Source organism: Carassius gibelio, chromosome B14 (assembly GCF_023724105.1).
Source record: "Carassius gibelio isolate Cgi1373 ecotype wild population from Czech Republic chromosome B14, carGib1.2-hapl.c, whole genome shotgun sequence".
Taxonomy (NCBI): domain Eukaryota; kingdom Metazoa; phylum Chordata; class Actinopteri; order Cypriniformes; family Cyprinidae; genus Carassius; species Carassius gibelio.
The window spans coordinates 16,458,989-16,477,672 of record NC_068409.1 but is presented as its reverse complement, the minus strand read 5'-3'; the positions used below and the strand labels follow the sequence as shown (position 1 = coordinate 16,477,672).

Here is an 18,684-nt window from a genome sequence, read left to right as displayed (position 1 = left end):
AGTTTCCTTCTTCTGCTAAACATAAACACTATTTTGAAGAAGGTAGAAAACCAAACAGTTGCTGGTCCACAATGACATTCATAGTATTTTTTTCTTACTATCAATGTGGACCAGCAACTGTTTACAGAGATTCTTCAAAATATCTTATTTTGTGTTCAGTACAATAATTAATTTAATATAGGTTTGGGACAACATGTGAGTGAATTTCCAACCTCTGAGTTTCTGACCATTGTCGCCTTCTCAAGCAACATGTGTTTCGCTCCTGCAATTTTCGTGTCCACTCCTTTAAACATTCTAATATTGTGTATAATTTTGGCACATCAGGGAGTCGTTCCGTTACTTTTAAACTGTTGCCATGGATTGATTTTCCCAAGTGGGTTAAAGGTCTAAAATATTGCATAAATTACATTTAAATTAAATGTTTGTTTTGAAACATTTTTGCATTCTAACGAATTTTCAAGAAACAGCTGAAAACACATCTCTAGCACTCTCTATGCTAATTTTTATTTTATCTGCTTGTTGTTGTTTTTTACTTGCTCCTGTAATATTCTCCCTCTCTATTATTTTACTATTTAACTATTTGTTTTATTTAAAATTAAAAAGAGTATTTAACACTAGCATTCTCTATTATTTGTCTATTTCTCTACTTATTTCATCATTTAATATGATCAGGGGCAAGTCTCTGCGATTCTCCAGCTGTGATCCTTGAGTCTTTGGCCACTCAAACTCTCTTCCTCAGCATTCATTTGGGACAATATAGACACACGTACTCTTCCACGCAGATTTGTAACATCTTTAGTTGATTGAAAACTCTTTAATTATTGCGCTGATGGTGAAAATGGAGATTTTTAATGCTTTAGCTCTTTTCTTACATCCACTTTCAAAATGTATGATGCTAAACAATCATTTGCTGCACATCAGAAATATATTCTTTGATTTTACTTCTTGTGATCAGTGATTAAGGGAATTTGGCCTTTGTGTGTCTCATCTTTGTAATCCTGTGAAACAGGAAGACAAGGCTGGACAATTTCATGTTCCTAGTCTCCTAGTGTGATAAAGAAAAAAGCCAATATGAATGGAAATATTCTTGAGATATTTGAATCATAAGAAATTCTAAGTGTACCAATAATTGTTGCCATTGTGGAAAACTATTTTTTTCCCAATGTGATTTCCCCCCATTCTTTATTTTTTTTATTTTTTTTTTTAAATTAAAGGTTAGATTTTTTTACTTTATTTTATTATTATTTTTTTTATAAAATATCAAATTGACAAACAATGCCGACTTGATTTCACAGCCTTCTTTGATCATATATACCAATGATGTTAATAATTCTGAGCACAAATGCATGTGTAGAGAACACATTGACATATTGTGTTCCCATTAATTGGTCCTTAAATTTGATTTACTCCTAAAAACTCTGAATAAACTATTTTAAATCATATAGGAAGCTTACATGAGCATTGCCCTCCTTGGTTGATTAATACTTAAAACACACAAAACATCACATTGCTTTGCATAAACTTTTATTGCTTAAAATCAAAGCAGACAAAGCATGCTGAAAAGTAATTAACCCAATTTTAACACATTTTTATTTATGGACAATGGATTTAATTCTTGTGCATATTTTAAGAAGGATCCATATGAATGCATGAAGTTGTGGATGTGCACAAGCTGCAGTGAAGCGTTTGTAAGACCTGCTCTATAACACACGTCTGATCTTCATCGTGACGCCCTTCAGAGATTTATAACTGTTCTTCCAGTAGTACCAGAAGGGTCCACTCATCAAACTGTTGTCATCTTTCCCCCACCAATACAGACCAGTAGGGTTTGAATAATCACAAGCGTTGTACCAAAACCCTCCTTGAATGTACTGTTTAGCACAGTTATATCCTGAATTATCTTTGTCAAAGGTGGAGAACTTCATTCCATTATGATAACTAAAAGTCTGACCTGCAGAAAGGAGAAACTTTTATTAAAAGCACTTTAATTCCGACATCAAAAAGTTACTTTTTTTTTTAAACTTAAAAAAAAATAATAATTAGTTTATGCATGGTCTAACACATTCTATTCCTAATTCATTATCAAAATGAATCATCTGTAGTTTGTTTCACCTGCTCCTCCGTCTACGAAGCCGCTCACTTGCAGTTTGTATCCAGTAGCCTCAGAGCCCACAGAGAAAGAGTCGTACAAAGAATAAGCTTTCTTCCCTTCAAAATCCTCCAAATCTATTCTGAGTTTATACTGATATCTGTTGGTCAGCTCATGAAGAAACTCCAAACCTGTCGAAAACATGAAAGGTTACTTTTTTAGTAAATCAATGAACAAATATAAATCTCTATTTATACTGCAAGTTTTCAATGTGCTCTTTTTTTTTTTTTTTTTGTAGCCCAAAACATCATAAAAATCACTCACCCAGCCAGTATTCGCCTTCTTTATTACCGAAACCCTTCTTATAACTCTCCCATGGTCTAAAGAAATTCACCTCGCCGTCCATTCGCCTGAGAAACACCTGAAACATTCAGAAATTACTTTCACACACAATGATCATTTCACATCATTCATCTATTTAACTTTTAAATTTAACATGTAATACCCAGATAGAAGAAGAGCACAAATGAAAGCACTGAGTTACAATTTGTATAATATTTAATAATAATATATGTTACTATAAAATATGCAATGTGTTATCATGCAATTGTACCACACCATGTAAATGATATCAATCATGACAAGAAATCTGAGGAAAAAAAACCTTCCTTAGAATATAAAATATTATTATCAAATAACATTATGTTTTAGATTAAAAAGTTGGTAGAACATAGTAAGAAATGTTTTTTTTTTTTTTTTTGTAGCCTTTAAATAACAGAAAACCAGGCATTTCAACATTTTAGAAACACTTCAAAACAATGTTACCATAATATTTTTATAAACTACATATGTTATCTGCATGGGAATCATGCTGAGATGCACCTGCTAATACAATTTCTGAAGATTAGAAAAAAGATCAGAATAAAAAGAAAGAAGAATAAAACATCAGCTCAAAGTGAAATGCGTACCGTCCAGTGTCCTCTGTCATTTACTCCACCAGAGACCATCTCACAGTAGACCTGCACCGGTCCATTTAATGAGGTGATGGTGTACACACCACTGACATTTTTCCCACTTGAATACACATCAGAGCAGTCTCTGGATAGAAAGCAATCTGATTTGACCTCTTCAGCGCACATCAAGACGGGAAACAGCGCAGACAAACACAGCAACACCTGAGAGACACAAACTCAAGATCTGAGTCTAATGATCGATGTCTGACAAAATCACACTCACATTCTCACATACAGAAACTCACAATCATGTTAGTGATCATCGCTTCAGACGTCCAGCTCAGAGGATCAGACGCACCTGAAATACATTGAAATAAATAAATAAATAAATAAATAAATGCATTCTGTCATTTTCAAAATGACCAGAATAAACTCACCGTATGTGGACAGAATCTTGTGTGTTCAACCGACGAATGTGTTTTTAAATATGTTTCTGATTGTCAGGATCCTCCTCTTCATCTGACATAAAAAAAAAATAAAAAAAAAAAAGTACAATCTTGATAGGACAGTCAGAGGTTTGATGCCATAAAAGGACACCATTCTGTTCATTTCATATATTTTTTTTAGAGCAACCTGCCTTATCATCTTAAGAGGAATTAAAAAATGTATTTATTTCATCTGAAAGTGTTGATAAAAAAAAGTGAAGTGATTGTATGCAACTGATTGCAACAGACAGCTTAAGAAAAAGAGTAAAGAAAACTCTTTTCTTACTTTAAGGGGATTGATATGACACATCTTTAACATGATGTTGATGACTAAATAGGGTGACCATACATCCTCTTTTTGGACTTAAAAAACAGCAAAAACTGGGATTTCTAAATCGCCGAAAATGTCCAGGATTCAGCTTTTGCTATTACAGTCACCATTTATTGCATTTATTGCAAATTTTGTGTCCAGTCCTGCCTGCTCCTGCATACGTTCTAATATTGCATATAATTTTTGTGCATCAGGGAGACCCTATCAATATGCAAAGTATTTTAATCTCTTTTGAATGAGTGCTCACCATTCACTTTCAGTTTCAGAATTTCTTTGTAAAGGAACCACATCTTACAAAATAAGATAATTGTGAGTATTAGCTCAGGATCTATTGAGTGGCAAATTTCATCTCTCATTAAATCTTTCATCTCAACCCGAGATGAGTGAAATCGGACTCTTAAAGTTCGTGTTGGATACAGAGTTGTGCGATTTTTTTCATGGGATTGGGCTACTGTTGCAATGGGCTGATTTCCCCCCATGAGTTAAAGATTTGAAATACTGCATACATTAAATTTGACTGAAATACTTGTATTGAAACCTTTTCTATTCTATCTAAAACGATGGTAGATGTTACGTTTTGTGAAATGTAGTAATTTGGGTCAATAATGCTAATTAATATTATGCTGAATATGCATTTGTCCTGGTTTAGGACTGTCATGGATAGATAAAGATGGCATTAGAATCGCTCGTAGGTGGCAGCAAATCCATGTTTTAATATATTATTTATTGAATCAATCAAACCAAAAAAATTCATTCAGAATTTTGTTTTAGAATTCAGTTTTATTTTTGATCTCATTAGCATCAGCAGCGTGGTTGCTGCTAACCGTGCTTGCATTGCTAATACTCTATTCACACACATTACCATTGCTTTACTCACTGTTACTTGCTTTAAAGGTGCCATCTGTAATGTTTGGCAAAAAAAAATCAAGTCATACTCCACATTCCATACCAGATGGGGGCAGTATGCCTCAATAGAGTGAATTGGTCTACTCTAGAGTAACAAACGAGAAACGGCATAGTCTCTATGCTCCGCCCCTACTTTCACAACAACACTACAGCCATAGCCGAAGCCTAACTGTGCGTTCACACCGCCGGCGTCTAGAGCATCAAAATTCGCTCTTGCCACTCTGCTCACGACGCTGCAGAAAGATTTGTGAGCGCTCAGACGCTCTAACGTAGATCGAATGCTTATTTTGTATTTAAAGCGGCCGCAAAGCAAACAAGCTTGTTGATCTCGTGCAGACTAACCACAATGAGTTAAATATTGTTTTAACCTCATTAAATATTGTTTTGGACAAAATATTAGGATCCTTTACTTAAAATGAACAATCTCAGACACCTTGGTCCACGTATCACTTTTAATTTATTTTTTTATGTCCCTGTAGGCAAACAGGGACACATCATAGATTAATACAAACGCTAAACAGCAATAATCAACCTGTCCTTTATTCTGCTTGAGAACTAATGTGCCAACTCTCAAGCATTCAGCGTGAGACACACGCAATTGACTCTTTTCACACGCTTTCATGCCACACATAAATTTTTTCATGCACAGAAAAACCATGAAGCAAAGAGGACACGGAGACTAACAGACTAGACAGAGCAGGTTAGTTATGATACATAGGGCTGTGCAAAAAATCGAATGCGATTTCCATGCACCTCTCATCAGTAAAGACGCTCCTGTAATTAGAAGTATATCTCCAGCATGTGCATTCAGATCAGGGTTGCCAGGTTTTCACAACAAATCCTGCCCAGTTGCTTCTTAAAACTAGTCCAAAACTAGCCTAATCGCGTTTCCGGGAGGTTCCCCGATAAAACTTGCTTCCCGGGGTTAAAATATAAATTTTGGGGAAGGGTTTCCCTGGTAAAATTAGCATTTTAGGGGCTAAATATCACGTTATTGGTATTGGGACTGCTTCAAACTGCGGACATGAAAAACAACCGCAGACTTGGCAACACTGGTTCAGGTGGAGCGGCAGTTACTGCACAGAGCCTTAGTCTACCGACAACTAACACAAAATCGCTTTCAAAATCGACAAAGAATCGCCTGCGATTTTAACATCGATGTTGTGTAGATTGTCAGTGTATTACGGCTCTGTGTAGTAAATGCCAACCAGTGTTGCCAAGTCTGTGGTGGTTGTTTTTCATGTCCGCTGGTCACAGCGACCCCAATACAAATAACGTGATATTTAGCCCCTAAAATGCGAATTATACCAAGGCAACCCTGCTAAAAAAACCTATATTTTAACCCCGGGAAGCAATGTTTTATCGGGGAACCTTCTGGAAGCGAGATTGGGCTAGTTTTGATAAGCAACTGGGCAGGATTTGTTGTGAAAACCTGGCAATCCTGATCTGAACACACGTGCTGGAGATATACTCCTGATTACAGAAGCATCTTTACTGATGAGATGTACATGAGTAAAGACATGCACAGCCCTATATAATAAAATGGGTAACGTCAAGTTATAGCTAGCTAATTATCAAACGCAGCTATGGTTAGCCATCGCTAACATTAGCACGTTTATCGAGAAGGCCTTCGATACATTTCTATGTTATAACTTCCCGAAAACAAATACACAAACATATAAAACAAACTTCTAGCGAAATACTAACAGCATCTAACTTGCAAGTTCGGAGTCGAACCTCATTTCTTTCAGGTCCATCAGTTGTCTCCAGCGATTAAAAGCAGTGCTGATGTTTACTCTGGTATTCTTATTGGATTTGATTTGTGATTCCGAGCGTGGTTGTTTCCCTGTAGCGGGTGTTGGTCTCTTGCCAAGGGCTTCAGCTATCCTTCCGCTCTCATCTCTGAACTGAAAGTAGTGGGCTGTACTTTCCACATGATTGACATCAGGTTCAAGTACACACCCACAGGCCCTGCGAGTTATTCGTGTATTGTAGGTTGGCTGGTGGTTATGTTGCCCGCATACCGCCTCCCACAGCCGAATCTGGTATTACAACACCTGTCGGGCCGGGGCTAGTAATGCTAATGCTAATTAAGGTTGATATCTCTGCAGCACTATAACTTGACATCATCGCCCTTATTTCTTCTCATTCTTTTGATGCGTGTACGTCATGTTATGGATATTTTTCCTCAATGTCTGCATATGGCACCTTTAATGGCGGATGAATGTCGACCTTTACATTTACATTACATTTAATCATTTAGCAGACGCTTTTATCCAAAGCAACTTACAAATGAGAACAATAGAAGCAGTCAGGTCAACAAGAGAACAACAACAGTATACAAGTGCTCTAACAAGTCTCAGTTAGTCTAGAACAGAACGCATAGCCAGGTTTTTTTTTTTTTTTTTTTTATGAAAAGAAGGAAAAGCACTAGTATAAGTTAGTTAAGGGCTGGTGAAAAAAGATGAGTCTTTAGATGTTTCTTGAAAATGAGTAAAGACTCAGCTGTACAAATTGAGATTGGGAGGTTATTCCACCAGCTGGGCAGGAGTAACATGAGCTTTTTTGGCTCATTGAAGACAACCCTCGCTGCTGCATTCTGGATCAATTGCAGAGGCTTGACAGTACATGCAGGAAAGCCTCATACATGGGTATTACAATAGTCCATTCTGGAGAGAACAAGAGCTTGGACAAGAAGTTGGGTGGCTTGCTCTGACAGGAAGGGTCTAATGTTCCTAATGTTGTATAAGGCAAATCTGCAGGGCGGGTCGTTGTAGCAATGTGGTCTGTGAAGCTTAACTGATGATCCATCACAACTCCTAGGTTTCTGGCTGTCCTGGTAGGATTTATGGTTGACGAACCCAGCTGTATAGAGAAGTTGTAATGAAGCAATGGGTTAGCTGGAATCACCAGGAGTTCAGTCTTTGTAAGGTTAAGCTGAAGGTAATGGTCATTCATCCAGCTAGAAATGTCACTCAGGCAGAAATGCGAGCAGCTACTATTGGGTCATCTAGTTGGAATGAGAAGTAGAGTTGGGTGTCATCAGCGTAGCAGTGATAAGAAAAGCCATGTTTCTGAATGACAGATCTCAATGACGTCATGTAGATGGAGAAGAGAAGTGGTCCAAGTTCTGAGCCTTGAGGAACCCCAGTAGCAAGGTGTTGTGACATCACGCCTCCTTTAATTACAGGTGAGGACACATTTGAGCTGCATTCGGTGCAGCTCGAGCTGGAGGGGGTGGAGAAGCAGATTCGAGACCTGGAGGTGAGGCAGGTCCAGCTGAGAGAGCGGAGAGCCGCGCTGGAGTCATCCCGGGTTGACGCTCACAAGTCAGGGGTAAGTATACAGCGTGCTGCTAACAGTCCCACCACATCTACTCTGTGTGTTTCTTTGCACAGGCCCGGTGCACTCAGGACACGATCTTCCCAGATGTCTTTCACCCTGGTGCCGGGACACCACAGACCCCGGGTGCATCCACAGCGGAGAACGCGAGCCAGGCCTTCTCCCCCTCCGGACTTCGAGATCTCCACTTCAATGTCAAGGTGTACTTCAAAATAGTCATGAACTAGATGAAATGACTGGCAACATGGGCATTTTTTTCTCTAATACATTAGAAGCTGTTGCCCCTATCAAATTGAAAAAGGTTAGAGAAAAACGTACTGTGCCATGGTATAACATTAATACTCACTCTCTCAAGAAAGATATTCGTACTATTGAATGCAATGGAGAAAAACTAACTTGGAAGTTTTTAGAATTGCATGGAAAAGCAGTATGTCCAGCTATAGACAGGCTCTAAAAACAGCTAGCACAGAGCATATACACAAACTCATTGAAAATAACCAAAACAATCCAAGGTTTTTATTTAGGATAGTGGCTAAATTAACAAATTACCAGACGCCACCTGATTCACATATTCCATCAATGTTTAATAGTAATGACTTTATGAATTTATTTACTGACAAAATAGATAACATTAGAAATACAATAGCGAATGTAGATTATACAGCGTCTAACACTTCAGTTTCATCCATCGCACCCAAAGATAAATTGCAGTGCTTTACAACCATAGGACAGGAAGAGCTAAATAAACTTATCACTGTATCTAAACCAACAACATGTTTATTAGATCCTGTACCATTAAAGGGGGGGTGAAATGCTATTTCATGCATACTGAGTTTTTTACACTGTTAAAGAGTTGGATTCCCATGATAAACATGGACAAAGTTTCAAAAATTAAGTTGTACGTCTGAAGGAGTATTTCTGTTCCAAAAATACTCCTTCCGGTTTGTCACAAGTTTCGGAAAGTTTTTTTCCGAGTATGGCTCTGTGTGACTTTAGATGGAGCGGAATTTCCTTATATGGGTCCTAAGGCACTTCTGCCGGAAGAGTGCGCGCTCCCGTATAGCAGAGCACTGAGAGCACAACAGACTTCACTGATCAGAGCGAGTCCGTCGCGAAATGTCACAAAAGGAGGAGTGTTTTTGGTTGCCAGGGCAAGACAACCCTGCACAGATTACCAAAAGAGAAACAGCATTAAGGGACCAGTGGATGGAGTTTATTTTTACAGAGCATCAACAGAGTTGTACAAGTGTTTTTGTTTGTTCCCTGCATTTCGAAGATGCTTGTTTTACAAACAAGGCCCAGTTTGACGGCGGATTTGCATATCGTTTATTTCTTAAGGATAATGCAGTCCCAACGAAAAAGGGTCACGATCGTGTGTTGGAACCGCAGGCGGTGAATAAAACTGCTTCAAATATCTCTGTGTTGTTAACTTAGCTATCGGCGCGTAAGCACATCAAGTAAACAACATGCGATGTTGTCATCAAACTGCACTTTCCACATGTACAGCTTAAAAAAAAAAAAAAAAAAAAAGACGACATAAAGTGGAACTTAGTCATTTTCCAAAACCGCTAAGCAAATATATACAGTTTCAGTACATACCACATAGAGACGTTGTTGTTGCTGATGCTGCTCTTGTTAAATTTTAGCCTCTGGATCTGTGTCACAGCTTCCAAACGCTCTCAACGCAAAAGCCTACTGGCGCTCGTGATTCTTTAGCTCCGCCCACACGTGACGCCTCTAGGCGCTCGTGTTTTTCCGGTAAAAATCGGTACAGACTATCTTTCTCTTATAAATATAATAAAAATAAAGACTTTTTGGAGTTATGAAGGATGCAGTACTACTCTATAGGTACTCAAGATGAACAGGATATTGAGTGAAAATGAGCATTTCACACCCCCTTAAAATTAATGAAAGAGTTGTTACCTGTAGCTGTAGAACCGCTTCTCAATATAATTAACTCGTCATTATCTTTAGGTCACGTCCCACGTCCAAAATCTTTTAAGCTGGCGGTTATTAAGCCTCTTATTAAGAAACCAAAACTAGATCCTAGTGAACTGGCAAATTATAGGCCTATTTCAAATCTTCCATTTATGTCTAAAATTTTTGAAAAAGTTGTGTCAGCTCAATTGAGCTCCTTCCTGCAAAAAAAAAAAAAAAACTATTGTAATGCACTTCTAGGTGGTTGTCCTGCTTCTTCAATAAACAAGCTACAGGTAGTCCAAAATGCAGCGGCTAGAGTCCTTATCAGGTCAAGAAAATATGATCATATTACCCCAATTTTACAGTTACAAATTATCATTACTTACCTATGAGGCCCTAGCCTTCTACCACGCTACAACCCATCACTCTCCCTAAGGTCACAAAACGCTGGACTTTTGGTAGTTCCTAGGATAGCAAAGTCCAATAAAGGAGGTAGAGCTTTTTCACATTTGGCTCCCAAACTCTGGAATAGCCTTCCTGATAATGTTCGGGGTTCAGACACACTCTCTCTGTTTAAGTCTAGATTAAAAACGCATCTCTTTCACCAAGCATAATATCCCAAAGATCATTTATTATAAAACATGGAATATGACATGTTTGGGGGGTGTTTAAAGAAAGAGCCATTTTGATGTGTACCATTTTAAAAGCAAATGGGTTTGCATAATCCTGCCCAGTCTCCAGAAGAGGGCATAGTGTATACATCTCTGTTTTGCGTACCTACAGCAATAAACATTCGGTAGAAGCTACATGACTGAGAGCGAGATAACGTCTCGGTTACGTACGTAACCCTCGTTCCCTGATGGAGGGAACGGAGACGTTATGTCGACCGACAAATGGGGTCTCACTTGGGAGGCCAATCATCTCTGATTTTAAGAGAAAACGCCAATGAAATTGGCCAGTGGATTAACACACCTGAGCCACTCCCCGTGCCAACGGGTATAAATAGGGCGACAGGTGCATCCACTCATTAGGTTTTACGCTGAGGAGCCGAGAACGTGTCCCGGCAACAGCGAATGGTTCAAGGTTGTGGCATGGGGACATAACGTCTCCGTTCCCTCCATCAGGGAACGAGGGTTACGTACGTAACCGAGACGTTCCCTATCTGTCGGTCACTACGAGTTATGTCGACCGACAAATGGGGTCCTTTGGAAAACGCCATAACCTGAACCTCGTCACAACCCTGAGACGCTGCAATTGTTGACAAGCCTTGGCGTGCCACAAAAGCTACGCTTAAGGTCGTAACCTTCCCAAAGCTCCAGCGCAAATTCACTGACCTTGGTACCGAAGGGGCCAAAGGGTGAGTACATCGCTGCTGGAGAAGGCCATGCTGCTGTTCCGCCCACATAAAGTAAATGGAAGGGATTCCAACCTTCAGTGAAAGATTGCTTCAAATCTTCCCTATTTGTTCTTTCAGCTGGCAAGACAATGGGGAAGCGAGCCTTTAGGAAAGGTCACTACGGAGACCACATCCTACCCGTAGGGAGGTGACATGTGGAAATACCGATATGGACTGGCCCAGGGGGCAGTACTACATATGGAAAGGGTCTCTGAGGCAGGTCCTACCTTGGAGTAGGGATGGAACGGCTGCCAGAAGAGACCGACAGAGCGATCTGTCAAGGGAAGACACGGGTTTGCCAAGAGGGAAACCTTACCGTGGAAGAATACACACATGGGATTACCCGTAGGGAACCCAGCCATATGGACACCTAGCCCAGTACAGGGGCTGACCGGCTCCGGGCATGCTAACGCCAGTACTGGGCCTGGCGACAGACTGCTCCGCCAAGTCTGACGCCGAGGGTGCTGGAGGATGTTCGACCAGGGTACGCCAACCGGGGAACTCTACTGGGAGAAGAAGGCGCTCACATCCCCGTGTTAGGGGGAATGGCGCAGCAAGCGAGACACCCAGCCAGCCCTTCCCGCCAATTACCTGTTACCCAACACACGGGAGGAAACTGGCTCTACACGGAGGTTGTAAAACCTCGCAAAGGTGTTAGGTGTCGCCCAGCCCGCAGCTCGACAAATGTCTGCCAGAGAGGCGCCGTGCGCTAACGCATAGGAGGAGGCCACACTCCGTGTGGAGTGGGCCCTCACCCCCGGGGGGCACGGCTCGCCTTGGGAATGGTAAGCCAAGGCGATGGCGTCCACTATCCAGTGGGCCAACCTCTGCTTAGAGACAGCCTTCCCCTTCTGCTGACCTCCAAAGCAGACCAGGAGCTGCTCAGAACTTCTGAAGCTCTGGGTGCGGTCCACGTATATGCGAAGCGCTCTTACGGGACACAGCAACGACAAGGCTGGATCTGCCTCCTCCAGGGGCAGCGCTTGCAGGTTCACCACCTGGTCTCGGAAGGGAGTGGTGGGAACCTTGGGCACGTATCCAGGCCGGGGTCTCAGGACAACATGAGAGTAGGCCGGCCCGAACACAAGGCACTCTTCACTTACCGAAAATGCTTGGAGGTCCCCGACCCTCTTGATGGAAGTGAGCGCGATCAGGAGCGCTGTCTTGAGAGACAGGAACTTCAGCTCAAGCGAATCCAGCGGCTCAAAAGGACCCCTCTGAAGTCCCGCCAGGACAATAGAGAGGTCCCAGGAGGGAATCAAGGGTGTCCTAGGAGGATGTAACCTTCTGGCACCCCTCAGGAACCTAACCATCAGGTCATGCCTCCCCAGGGACCGGCCGTCCACTGCATCGTGATGTGCTGCAATGGCAGCCACATACACCTTCAGGGTGGAGGGTGACAGCCCACGCTCCAGCCTACCTTGCAGGAAAGAAAGCACGACTCTGACCGGGCATCTCCGGGGGTCTTCTCGGTGAGAAGAACACCAATTCGTGAACAGACTACACTTCAGAGCATAGGCCTGCCTCGTAGAAGGGGCTCTAGCCTGAGTGATAGTGTCTACCACCGCCGGGGGCAGATCACTTAGGTCTGCCGCGTCCCGTCTAGAAGCCACACATGGAGGTTCCAGAGATCTGGACGCGGGTGCCAAATGGTGCCAAGCCCCTGAGAGAGAAGGTCTCTCCTCAGGGGGATGCGCCAGGGAGGGGCTGTCACGAGGAGCATGAGTTCCGAAAACCAGGTCCGGGTGGGCCAGTAAGGCGCAACCAACAGGACCTGTTCCTCGTCCTCCCTGACCTTGCACAGTGTCTGTGCGAGCAGGCTCACTGGGGGAAACGCATACTTGCGTAAAGCCTGAGGCCAGCTGTGTGCCAGTGCATCTGTGCCCAGGGGGGCCTGGGACAGGGAATAGTACAGCTGGCAGTGGGAGGACTCGTGGGAAGCAAACAGGTCTACCTGGGCTTCCCCGAATCGACTCCAGATCAGCTGGACCATCTGGGGATGGAGTCGCCATTCCCCGGGGAAAGTGAGCTGTCGTGAGAGCGCGTCGGCCGCACGATTGAGCTCCCCCGTGATGTGGACAGCGCGCAGCGACTTGAGCCACGTCTGACTCCAGAGGAGGAGATGACGGGCGAGTTGAGACATGCGACGTGATCGTAAACCGCCTTGTCGGTTGATGTACGAAACAGCCGCAGTGTTGTCCGTGCGGACCAACACGTGCTTGTCCAGCACTAGCGGACGAAACCGTCGCAAAGCTAGATGCACTGCCAGCAACTCCAGGCAGTTGATGTGCCAAAGCAGTCGAGGTCCTGTCCAGGACCCTGAAGCTGCCTGCCCGTTGCATGTCGCGCCCCAGCCCGAGTTGGAGGCATCTGTTGTGACAACAACGTGCCGGGACACTTGTTCTAAGGGCACGCCGGCCCGTAGAAAAGCAAGGTCCGACCAAGGACTGAATAGGCGGCGACACATCAGTGTGATGGTGACACGATGTGTACCGCGGCGCCATGCCCATCTCGGGACTCGGGAGTGTAACCAGTGCTGAAGTGGTCTCATATGAAGCAACCCGAGCGGCGTGACTGCGGCTGCGGATGCCATATGCCCCAGGAGCCTCTGAAAGTGTTTCAGCGGTACCACTGTCCTGCCTCTGAAGGAACTCAGGCAGTTCAGCACTGAGTGGGCACGCTCGCTGGTGAGACGTGCCGTCATACTCACCGAGTCTAACTCCATACCGAGATAAGAGATTCTCTGCACAGGGGAGAGCTTGCTCTTCTCCCGGTTGACCTGAAGCCCCAACTGACTGAGGTGCCGAAGCACGAAGTCCCTGTGATCGCACAACTCTTCTCGGGACCGGGCCATAATGAGCCAGTCGTCGAGATAGTTGAGGATCCTGATGCCCACTTCCCAGAGTGGGGCAAGGGCGCCCTCCGTGACCTTCGTGAAGACACGGGGGGACAGGGAGAGCCCGAAGGGGAGGACCTTGTACTGCCATGCCTGACCCTCGAAAGCAAAGCGCAGGAACGGTCTGTGACGAGGGAGGATAGAGACATGAAAGTACGCGTCTTTCAGGTCGATCGCTGCAAACCAGTCCTGGGGCTGGACGCATTTGATAATGCGTTTCTGCGTCAACATCCTGAACGGGAGCTTGTGTAGGGCCCGATTCAAGACTCGCAGATCCAGGATAGGTCGAAGGCCACCGCTTTTCTTGGGCACGATGAAGTAAGGGCTGTAAAACCCCGTCCTCATCTCGGCTGGAGGGACCGGCTCGATTGCATCCTTCGCCAGGAGGACAGAAATCTCCTCGCGCAAGACAGGGGCATCCTGGACTGCCGTTCGGCCAGTGGCGGAACAGAACAAAACAGAAACTGAAGATTCTCCACCCGGCCCTCCTCCGGGGGAAGGAGTGGCGCTGTCTTCGCCATCTCCTGAAGAGCAGTTCTCCGCATCTCCGAGTTGCCCATGTCAGGGCCGCTTGGGCGACTTCTTCGGGGACTTCGCAGCCGGGAGTGACACGGGGGGCGCAGCTCTCCTGCGTGGGGCTCGACGCGCCGGCCTCGAAGAACTCTCAGCACGGGGCGGAGCTGGCGTAGAGGACGCAGGGGGGCGCCCACGGCGACGAGCAGGCTGAGGCGCTACCCGCGACGGAACGGTGGCAGCCGGAGAGACACGTCGGGGCAGGATGTGCTGAATGGCCTCAGTCTGCTTCTGTACCGCCGAGAACTGCTGGGCAAAGTCCTCGACAGTGTCGCCGAACAGGCCTGCCTGGGAGATGGGGGCGTCGAGAAAGCGCGCTTTGTCCATGTCCCTCATCTCAGCCAGGTTCAGCCAGAGATGCCGCTCCTGGACCACCAGCGTGGACATCGCCTTCCCGAGGGACCGCGCCGTGACCTTCGTTGCCCGTAAGGCGAAGTCAGTCGCCGTGCGCAGCTCCTGCATCAACCCCGGGTCGGTACCACCCTCGTGCATGGCTTTGAGTGCCTTGGCTTGGTGTACCTGCAGGATAGCCATGGCATGCAGGGCAGAGGCAGCTTGGCCCGCAGCACTGTAAGCCTTGGCAGCGAGTGCGGCCGTCAGCTTACAGGCCTTGGACGGGAGGCGCGGACGATTCCTCCAAGTGGCGGCGTTTTGTGGGCACAAGTGCACCGCAACCGCCCTCTCCACCTGGGGAACCTCTACGTACCCCCTGGCTGCCCCGCCATCGAGGGTGGTGAGGATGGAAGAGGGAGAAGAGCGGCTTCTGGCCGTGAAAGGGGCCGTCCACGACTTCGTCACCTCTTCATGCACCTCCGGGAAGAAAGGCACCGGAGCAGAACGAGGTTGTGAGCCGCGTCCCGCGCCGAGAAACCAATCATCCAGCCGTGAGGGCTCGGGACTGGGCGGTGTAGTCACCTCCAGTCCGATACTCACGGCTGCCCGGGCAAGCATGGCCGACAACTCCAAGTCCGATTCGGCAGCAGCGACAACACCCGAGGGGGGCAGCCCCGCCGAACCTTCATCCTCAGAGGTCGATAACCCATCCCCCGATGCAGCAATCGACATCTGGTCTTCGGGCGGCGCACCGAAAGACACGCTGGGACCACTATGAGACGGCCCAGCAGAATCAATCGGCAGCTGCACGGGACAGTCGCTGCGTGAGGAGTGAGAGGTCCGTGGGGCGTGGCCCGGCGGAGAAGCTCTCACTGTGATCCTCAGATCTCCCAGAGCGCCAGCCGGCGGCCCTCTGCTCGAGCCAGAGAGACCGGGACGGGTGGCGACAGAGGGGTCTGCTGCACTCCCCTTGAGGAGTGAGAGACGCGATCGCAGCGCTGCCATGTTCATACGCCCACAGTAGACGCATGAATCATCCACGAGCGCAGCCTCAGCGTGTTGGACGCCCAGACACTGCAGACAACGCTCGTGACCGTCAACCGAAGACAGGAAACGACCGCATCCAGAAGGACACGGACGAAACGGCATCTTGAAAAAGACGCGAATCGTCCGTGATTTGCTGTTTTAGAACTGTCTCTTTTAGCCGAAGCGCCCAGGGGAATCGCCGTCTCGCAGGGACACCGCTGTAACGCGCCGTCACACCGACCAGGAACAGTTTAAGCAAAAACAAAGATGATGGCTTTGTAGTGATTTTCTTCATCGACTACTCGGCTCCGAAGCAAAAATCTAATGAGTGGATGCACCTGTCGCCCTATTTATACCCGTTGGCACGGGGAGTGGCTCAGGTGTGTTAATACACTTGCCAATTTCATTGGCGTTTTCTCTTAAAATCAGAGATGATTGGCCTCCCAAGTGAGACCCCATTTGCCGGTCGACATAACTCGTAGTGACCGACAGATAGGGAACCAGTGTTAAGCCATACGTTTGAACCTAAAACACCTATATTAAAAAAAAAACAAAAAAAACGATGAAACTGAACCAGGACATCTCGGAAATGTTATTTGAAACTTTTATGTACTTGAAGAGTTTTCACAACCCATTTACATTGAAAGATGACTAACGCACATACACACAGATACTTTGATAATTTTTCTGCTATGCGCTTTATTGAAATCACACACAAAAATATGGTTAAAATGTTAGCTGAGCACTATAACCACATCATTTTGAGACACATTACTTTCAAAAATGAAAGGGACCCAGTGCATCCTCAGTGGCTCAGATCTTTTGATAAAATGATGACTCTTATGTTCAGTCTTACATCCAAACACAGAACACCAGCATTGCTTACAAGACATTGTTGATGTTACAGCTGTTTGAGCGCAGAAAAAAATGTATGACAGCGTACAACCAAACACAACTCGCTGAGGTAGAAATGATGGTAATGCAGGACTCTCAGTCAATGGCCGTGAGTGAGGCCTAAACTATATGATATCACACTGTTCAGAGAATAAAAATGGCATGTCTAATGAGATTTTATAATGCTTTTATGGGGATTTAAAAAAAAAAAAAAGAGTTTGTGGATTTTTATCATTGTAGGCTGGTTGTGTTCACACACTGGCAACACACATTTATGTCCAAACCATGGAAAATGGATTTTGCATAACATTCCAAAAATCATTAACATGGTTTTGGTGACTGAACACAACTGCAGTGACATGGTGTTAATGCTGCTGATCAGAAGGTATGAAGCAAATTGTGCTTGACCACAATTATAACACTGAAATGCACTGGTTATCTTTCAACGAGATGCATATTAAAGTTGTGTTCGTTACTATTGCGGTTGTAGGAGCTCACATAGTATTTTATTTCAAGAGATTTAACTTAAAGACCCTCACCATGCAATGTTTAAAATAAACAAGCATATATATGTATATGTAACATATGTATCATAACTTTGAGATCATCTTCTGAGAATGTTCCCTGTTAGCTGTTTAAGCAGTAAACTGTCATAACGTTCACCTTGGAGATGGAAAATGTTTCTTTTTTGAGACCCAAATTCAGACCCAGAACAATAAATCCCACAGAAGAGGTGGGAGTTCAAAGGAGGAATTTTTATATTAGGCTACCAAACTGCATGGAGAGGAAGAGTAGATATAAGTCATGATCTGCAAGATTAACCACAATCTGATGTGATCCGACCACCTCAGAGAAAACTAGTGTTGAGCTGCTGCATGAGCTTTTGAAGAAGAGTTCTCAAAGAGTCAAAGAGTTCTCGTGTGTTCTGATTGGTGGATGATGATGATGAGTGGATAAAGACTGGAGCAACCAAATAGTGAGAGAGTGATCTGCTCACCTGGTTATGTTTGTTGATATTTCGATGTGGAAAGCAGTTTGGAATGGAAATATTGATATTTTGTTTGTTAACAACATACTTTTCGTACCTTAATTTCAGTAAATGTTATAAAATAAGAGAACTAAACCAATAGTAGCGCTTTCGGTGTCATTTGATTTGGATGGGAACTTCGGATTGTGAATCAGTCAGTTCGGGAGTTCTGGGCGTGATTCATTTGAGTCATTTTGGTGTTCAAAGTGGGTTTGCAAATCATTTGAGTCAGTTTGGGAGTTCGGAGCGGGTTCGCGAATCATTTGAGTCAGTTTGGGAGTTCGGAGTGGGTTAGCGAATCATTTGAGTCAGTTCGGGAGTTCGGAGCGGGTTCGCGAATCATTTGAGTCAGTTCGGGAGCTCGCGAATCATTTGAGTAAGTTCGGGAGTTCGGAGTGGCTTCGCGGATCATTTGAATCAGTGCGAGAGTTCGGAGCGGAATCGCAAATCATTTGAGTCAGTTTCGGGATGGCGGATCAATTGAATCAGTTCGGGAGTTCGGAGCGGGTTCGC

The 18,684-nt window shown here is 44.7% G+C and overlaps 2 protein-coding genes across 7 annotated transcripts in view; both read right to left on the bottom strand.

Moving 5' to 3' along the window:
• LOC127971099 (microfibril-associated glycoprotein 4) overlaps positions 1 to 18,684 on the bottom strand; it is an 89,943-nt gene that overhangs the window by 60,682 nt on the left and 10,577 nt on the right. The window contains exons 1-6 of one of the 6 annotated variants that reach the window (XM_052573893.1): positions 3,480 to 3,511; positions 3,348 to 3,400; positions 3,058 to 3,264; positions 2,414 to 2,510; positions 2,113 to 2,280; positions 1,508 to 1,951 (exon numbers count right to left, since the gene is read on the bottom strand). The exons of 2 other annotated variants lie outside the window; for them this stretch is intronic. In XM_052573893.1, coding sequence (XP_052429853.1) covers positions 1,701 to 1,951; positions 2,113 to 2,280; positions 2,414 to 2,510; positions 3,058 to 3,264; positions 3,348 to 3,365 — 741 coding nt within the window. In that variant the 5' untranslated portion in view covers positions 3,366 to 3,400; positions 3,480 to 3,511 and the 3' untranslated portion in view covers positions 1,508 to 1,700. Of the gene's footprint in view, positions 1 to 1,507; positions 1,952 to 2,112; positions 2,281 to 2,413; positions 2,511 to 3,057; positions 3,265 to 3,347; positions 3,401 to 3,479; positions 3,512 to 18,684 lie in introns of those variants that run through there. 3 more of the 6 variants (XM_052573890.1, XM_052573896.1, XM_052573891.1) reach the window with 3 other exon arrangements.
• The window catches only part of LOC127971250 (microfibril-associated glycoprotein 4-like), a 70,021-nt gene that overhangs the window by 41,224 nt on the left and 10,113 nt on the right, over positions 1 to 18,684 (bottom strand). The gene's annotated exons all lie outside the window — the stretch shown is intronic.